Genomic DNA, 7,414 nt, shown 5'->3' with positions numbered 1-7,414 from the left:
AGCAATTCCTTGCTCCTTTAATTTTATTATATTTATACCAGCAGCAGAGGCACCTGCTCCTGACATCTGAGACCATTTGGATGACATAACCAAGAACCAAAATAGTAACAACCCTCTGGGCCTTCATTATCAACCATGTGAAGCTACTGTGGGGCTGCCAACTCAAACAATAATTCCACCCACCGAGAAATAAATATTCCCAAGACAGCAAGCGATCGCTGGTGAGAATAGAAAGAGGCTGGCAGAAGAAACTCCTGTTGTTTCTAAGGAAGACGTGCTATCTAAACATCTCTGCGCATCACTTTCTCTAGTCACCATTATCTGGGGACAATGCACGCAGATAAAAGGAATATTAGGTACCCTGTTCCAGTATTTGTCTGCTTATATTACATATAAAAGTTTGCTGAGATACAATGCAGCATCAAAAATCCCAGAGCAAGAAACAGGATCAAATCGCAGTAGCCCCTGTTCAGTTTATGGGATGCAATCGGAGGTGAAATTCAGCAGGTTCTGACCAGTTCTGGAGAACCAGAAGTGGAAGTTTTGAGTAGTTCGGAGAACTGGTAAATACTACCTCTGAGTGGCCCCACCCCATATATTCTCTGCTTCCCGAGTCCCAGCTGATCAGAAGGAAATGGGGATTTTACAATATCCTTCCTCTGCCACGCCCACCAAACTAAGATCACCAAGCCAAGACCACCAAGCCATGCCCACAGAACCAGTAGTATAATATTTTGAATCCCACCACTGGATACAATGTTTTGTCTCTAACTGATAGGACCTAACATGTCTTGGTTGACTTAAAAGCTAAGCCATGTCAGATCTGATTGGATCTGACTTAGATAAGAGATCATCAGAAAATCCCAGAGGAATGGACATACAGGGAATTTTTAAAAAATCCAAATGAAGGACATTACAGAAGAGTTAGAATAACAGAAAGACAGAGTTGGAAGGGACCTTGGAGGTCTTCTACTCCAATCCCCTGCTTTGGTGGGAAACCCTATTCCATTTCAGACAAATGGTTGTCCAATTTTTTTTTAACTTCCAACTTCTGGAGGCAAGCCATTCCACTCTTTAATTATTCTAACTGTCAGGAAATTTCTCCTTAATTCTAAGTTGCTCCTTGATCAGTTTCCACCCATTGCTTCTTGTTCTACCCTCAGGTGCCTTGGAGAATAGTTTGACTCCCTCTTCTTTGTGGCAACCCCTGAGATATTGGAAGACTGTTATCATACCTTCCCTAGTCCTTCTTTTCATTAAACTTTGTTGTTGTTCTTAGTTGCAAAGTCATGTCCAACACATCATGACCCCATAGACAATGTTTCTTGAGGCCTTCTTGTCCTCTACCATCTGCTGGAGTCCATTTAAGCTCACACTGACTGCTTTAGTGACTCCATCCAGCCACCTCATTCTCTGTTGTCCCCTTCTTCTTTTGCCCTCAATCTTTCCCAGCTTTAAGCTTTCTCCAGTGTGTCCTTCATTAAACCAGACATACTCAATTCCAGCAACCATTTTTTATACATTTTAGCCTCCAGTCCCCTAATTATCTTTGTTGCTCTTCTCTGCATTCTTTCTAGAGTCTCGGGGTTTTTTGTCATAAGTAGGTCATGTGAGATAAACATCTTATTTGACAATGTAATTTCTTTGGTGGATAAGAGGACTGAAGAGGTTATAGTGTATCTCAATTCCAGCAAAGCTTTTGACAAGGTTGCACAGAACTAGGGAGATTCTCCATCATCCAGGTCATGGTTATCCCAAAGGTGCTTTTTTCAATAGACAACTAGACTTTCTGTTTTTTCCTTGAAGATGTTTCACTTCTCATCCAATAAGATTCTTCAATTCTGAAGAATGTTCTCGTTTGGTGAAGGAGATTTTTCGTCTCAAGCTTGTTTTACTTGGAGCTGGTCTACTTGGTGATGGCCTTGGTGTCTTCAGTGATGGTGTGCTTGGCCAGCTTGCTGGGCAGGAAGAGGTGCATGGCTATCTGGATCTCACAGGAGGTGATGGTGGAGTATTTGTTATAGTAGGCCAGGTGGGAAGCTTCAGCCGCGATGTGCTTGAAGATCTCATTGACAAAGGAGTTCATGGTGCTCATGGCCTTGGAGGAGATGCTGGTGTCAGAGTGGACCTGCTTCAGCACCTTGTAAACATAGATGGAGTAGCTCTCTTTGTGGCTCTTCTTGCACTTCTTTTCCTCTAATCACTGCGCCATAAGTCCTAATGATGGCAGATCTGTGATGACATCAAAAGTTCAAATCTCACTGGCTCAAGGTTGACTCAGCCTTCCATCCTTCCGAGGTGGGTAAAATAGGACCGAGATTGTTGGGGGCAAGAGGCTGACTCTGTAAACCACTTTATTACAGATGTCATGTTTGCACATCTGGGAAAACCCGAATCTGAAAGCTTCCAGGTTTTCCCACCCAGTTGAAAGTTCAAGAGCCTGCCCCAACAACCACAAGTCCATCACATGGTCTAATCTTTCACTGCCACGAAGACAGATTCCTCCTATACACATCCGGTCAGGTGCAGGGACAAAAGCAACCTTGGGTTTCTAAGAAGAATGTTATTATGGCTACACATCATCCAAATTTGTATAATCTCCCCTCCCATTTTTCCACAGTAGAAAGTGTGGCAGGCCTGAAACCCCAAAAAAAGAGATGGCTTGCAGGTCCAACACAGGGCCTGTGACTCCTTCTAGGTACCTAAGCAGAAGTTCCACAGAAGAAAAAGGGAAAGACACAAAAAAGATATCTCCTCCGGGTTCTGTCTACCAGCCAATGCCATCTGGCTACTACCCGGGGGAGGGCCTTCTCTGTTGCAGCTCCGGCCCTTTGGAATGAACTCCCCGTGGAGATTCAGACCCTCACCCCTCTCCAGGCCTTCCGGAAAGCCGTCAAAACCTGGCTGTGCCGGCAGGCCTGGGGTTGATGAGTTCCCCTCCCCTCTCGACTTGTATGGCCGTATGACTCTTGTGTATTTTAATTATATGTATTGTGTTTGTATCCCCTTTCCCCTTTTGAGTTGTTCGCCACCCTGAGTCCCTCCCGGAGAAGGGCGGCATACAAATAAATTAAATCTGAAATCTGAAATCTGAAATATCGATGGGCAAAATAACAAAACAAGCAACAGAACTGCATCAAAATAGAGGGATGAATCTCCCAGCCAATAGTATAATCCCTCTTATTCCAAATGCCTTCTTTGTTATTGCCGCTCTGATTTCTATTAATCTGTTGTTTGTAGGGTAGTTCAGCAAATAGTTTAAAATCATGGATTGCTTACACATTGAGCCCAGTGCATTGGGGACGAGTGGTAACCTCTCAACATTGCCATGGCAACATGTCTTCTTCCTGTTTATATTGTGCGGCAGGAGCGAAAAAGGGAGAGCCACATGCTGCCAATTGCACCTTGTCTCTGCCTCTAGCAAGGATGAGAATAATTCATTTCCCAACGAAAACTACGACTGCTATTACTATTGCTCTTACAATCTTTTTAGGCTCTTTCTGTTTTTAGGCTAGAATTTATCCAGCGTTTGTAAGTTACTAAAGACATTTCCTCACCGGTGATATACGATAACATCTTCACAGCGTGACTCAGCCGTCACTGAAATAATAGACAAGTCGGTCTTCACTGCTGTTATTTTGACATAACAATGGTTGGATGATGCTAAAAGGTTAGGTAGTGGAAATGACTTCATGGTCTCACCTGAAGGAGGAGGTTTCCACCATTACTAAAATTCCAACCTCTTCAGGTTACGACAATGATAGGAGGCCTTCACAGAGGTGTGGCTGTGTATTCTTCCCAAAATATGACACAATTTCCTAACCTCCACAACAGTGGTGGGTTGCCAATATTTTTATTATCGGTTTGGGTGAATGCGCAATGCTTCTGTCCATGTTCAGAAGCATCTGGGCGGGTGGGTGAAGCCACCCCCCACCGCTACTACCGATTCGGCTGAACCGGGAGTAACCCACCTCTGCTCCACAAGCTAACTATGTACTTAATAGGTGTAAATACATAATTTTGGAAACTCAAATAGAATTACACTGGGTATCACTGGAAAAGAGGTTGAGTTCAGAACACTAAAAGTTTATTACATCTTACCTATACTTACAAGAATCTGATCTACTAATGGCCAGGTCAAATTGGTACTAGGTAATTGTCAATGGAATTCACGTGGGGTGGCTGGACTTGGGTCTCTTGCGGCTGCATAAAGATTCCAAACTGATGATGCACTTGAACCCACCTTTGGGCTCTTCCTGGTCATCTTCAACATGGGGATTTTTTTTTTTTTTTGCACTGGATGCTTTCCAACAGTTGATGCACAATTGAGGCTCTTCATCCTTAGTGTCGATGGAAATTCACATTCTCTATAGACAGAGAATTTAAAAGACAAAGGCCACTCTTTTGAAGACAGCAAAGTCCACGTTTTGGACAGAGAGGACTGCTGGTTTGAAAGAGGGGTCAAAGGGGCCATCCATGTCAAAATTGAACAGCCCTCCCTCAACAGAAGGGGAGGGGTACAACATCATCTATCTCCAGTCTACAACACAGTCCTTTCAGCAGTTCCAAGAAGGTTCCATGCCCATTTGCATTACTCAGGTGACACTGAGGACACAGATAAACCCCCAAGTGGCCTCAATGACTGTCTAAACAAATGCAAATGACTAAAGAATATAAATCCATCCATTCCCCACCATCCAGTCAGAGATGAAGAAGCTTCTTGAATGAGAAGCAAAACGTCTTCAAAGAAAAACAAGAAAGCCCAGTTGCCGCTTGAAAAAAACACATTTAGGAATCTTCATCCTTAAGAGTCAACCTTGTAAGAAATGTGTTCTTCAAACCCAACTTGGGCAAGACACAAGCAGAGAACATCTTCAATTAAAGGATCTCTGCTAACAGGGAAACAGTAGACTGCTTAATAAGACATTTAAGAACATAGAAGACGGGGTATTAGATTCTTACAGAACAAGCTGATCCTTTAATACTTCATTGATTATGAATCTAGTGTTTTAAACTGAGATCAGTTTATCTTCTATAAAGATCAAAGGAATAACCATTGTGAATTCACTCATTAATAGATTTCTATCACACCTTTATTTTGTACAACTCAAGGAAGCTCACATAATGCCCCCAGCTCCTATTTTCCCCACAACATGTGGATTGGGCTGAGGGAAACATTGACTGGTCCAAAGTCACCCAACTGTCCTCTTTTGCAGATCCAATAAAATATGAAAAAGAGACTTGTATAAAATCTTGAAGAAATCCCAATTTGCATTAACAGAGGGATACAATCAAGTGAGGTACTAATACCACTCTATAAAGCCTTAGTGAGACCACACTTAGGGACCCGGTGGCTCTGTGGCTCAGTCACTAAGACGTTGAACTTGTTGATCAGAAGGTTGGCAGGCAGTTTGAATCTCTAGCACCACATAATGGAGTGAGCTCCCATTACTTGTCCCAGTTTCTGCCAATCTAGCAGTTCGAAAGAACGTAAAAATGCAAATAGGGAAATAGGGACCTTTGGTGGGAAGGTAATAGAGCTCCATGCGCCTTCAACATTTAGTCATGTTGGCCACATGACCATGGAAACGTCTTTGGACAGCGCTGGCTCTTCGGCTTTGAAATTGAGATGAACACCGCCCCCTAGAGTCAGGAACGACTAGCACATATGTGCGAGGGGAGCCTTTACCTTTATCAAAAATGGTGTAGGGCCTCCTGCTTGGGTGGGAGGGGGAGGTTGGAGTACATGGCCTGCAAGGTCCATTCCAACTCTGTAAATCTGTTTTTAAAAATCTGTGTGATGGGAGATGGTGACTGTTTTCCTGCTTATGGCTTTCTCAGAAGCATCTGGTCACTGTAGAAACAGCTGGTGTGAAGTCATAATTTGTTGATCTAATCCTGCATCCTGCAGGGCCCCATTTAAAATGTTGTGATGCTGTCAGCCACCCCTGAATAAATGTTTCAGGATGTTTAAAGTTAGCAAGAAGCTCTATGTATTCTATTCAAATTCAGTGTGTTAATTTAGCCTCTTTGTGATAAATGGCAGGCTTTAAAGCAGTCCTTCCTTCCCTCCCTCCCTTCATTTTTCCTCCTTCCTTCCTTTCTTTCCTCCCTCCCTCCCTTCCCTCCATCCTTCCCTTCATTTGTTTCCTCTCTTCCTCCCTTCCTTTCCCCCCTCCCTTCATTTCCTCCCTCCCTCCTTTTCTTCATTTCCTCCCTCCCTTCCTTTCTTTCCTCCCTCCCTTCATTTGTTCCCTCTCTCACACCCTTCCTTTCCCCCCTCCCTCCCTTCATTTCCTCCCTCCCTTCATTTCTTCATTTTCTCTCTTCCTTCCTTCATCTTTCTCCCTCCCTCCTTTTTCTCCTTGCTTTTCTCCTTCCCTTTCTCCTTCCCTCCCTCCCTCCCTTCATTTCTTTCCTCCCACCCTTCATTTCTTTCCTCTCTCCCACCCTTCCTTTCCCCTCAACTTTCCTTTTTTAATTTCTTCCCTTTCTTCATTTCCTCCCTCCCTTTATTTCTTTCATCCTTCCCTCTCTTTCTTCCACCCACCCACCCACCCACAATTCTAATCTACAAATAGGGCCGATTTCTTAAGGCCTCAGTTTCCCACAGAATTAAGGTTCAGGATTAAGTTTGAGTTTTAGTTCATAGATACCTCAGTACCTTTAAAGAAGTTTCAAATCTAAAAGTGCAATAGAGAAATTTCAGAACAAATTATACAAAAAGAGGAATTACGCAGAGGAAGAAATATACCACCTTTTCTCCAAAACTACAATTGGAAGAGGGATCTACATTCTCTCGGTTGGTTTGAAGCTGATTGTTAGTCCTTTTACTTTCTGGACACACAGCCTTATAGAACTCTCAACATCACTGTCTTACCCCTTTCTCTCTCTCTCTCCTGATAGCCGGTGTGTTGTTGGAAAAAAGAGGGAGCTGAACCAGCCTTTTCCCAGGAGACCCAATCAGATTCCACCGCTCAGTGGCACTCACTTATCTTTTGGATTTCTGCCTTGGGACTTGATTTTGCCAAGCAACTCTTGGAAGCTCAAGCAAATCCAAACAACAACTAAAAATAATGCACCACCAGGGACCCATTAGAATCTAAGTGCCACATTTCATTCTCTCCCAGGGAGCATCCAGGATTTAAATGATTGGTGCTACATGGTCACAGGTGGCCAGCAGTTTCATGTTTGAGATAAACACCTTCCAGGTTTCAGGGAAGATCTTATGGTGTAGTACCGTGATGGCAAACCTGTGGCACGTGTGCTGGAAGTGGCACACAGAGCCATCTCTCTAGGCATTGCCCATTGCTCTTCCAGGTTCCGGTGCACTGGCCAGCTGGTCTTTGAACATGCATGCATGTCAGAAACCAGAAGACCACATGAATGATCTGTATGCATATGCTAGAAACCA

General features: G+C 43.6%; 1 protein-coding gene across 1 annotated transcript; it reads right to left on the bottom strand.

The window, feature by feature from the left end:
• Nucleotides 1-1,891: 1,891 nt before the first annotated feature.
• Nucleotides 1,892-6,432, bottom strand: LOC148042540 (histone H2B-like). Its single transcript, XM_087702423.1, is given in 2 exon segments — nt 1,892-2,193; nt 6,366-6,432. Coding segments are annotated over 2 exon segments (369 nt in total).
• Nucleotides 6,433-7,414: the final 982 nt, after the last annotated feature.

The sequence above is a fragment of the Thamnophis sirtalis genome, unplaced genomic scaffold (genome assembly GCF_051295495.1).
Source record: "Thamnophis sirtalis isolate CommonGarterSnake01/CBP01778 unplaced genomic scaffold, rThaSir2_p1.2 scaffold_15, whole genome shotgun sequence".
NCBI classification, from domain to species: domain Eukaryota; kingdom Metazoa; phylum Chordata; class Lepidosauria; order Squamata; family Natricidae; genus Thamnophis; species Thamnophis sirtalis.
Note: the sequence above shows the minus strand (reverse complement) of the source record. Positions and strands in the feature narration are given on the sequence as shown.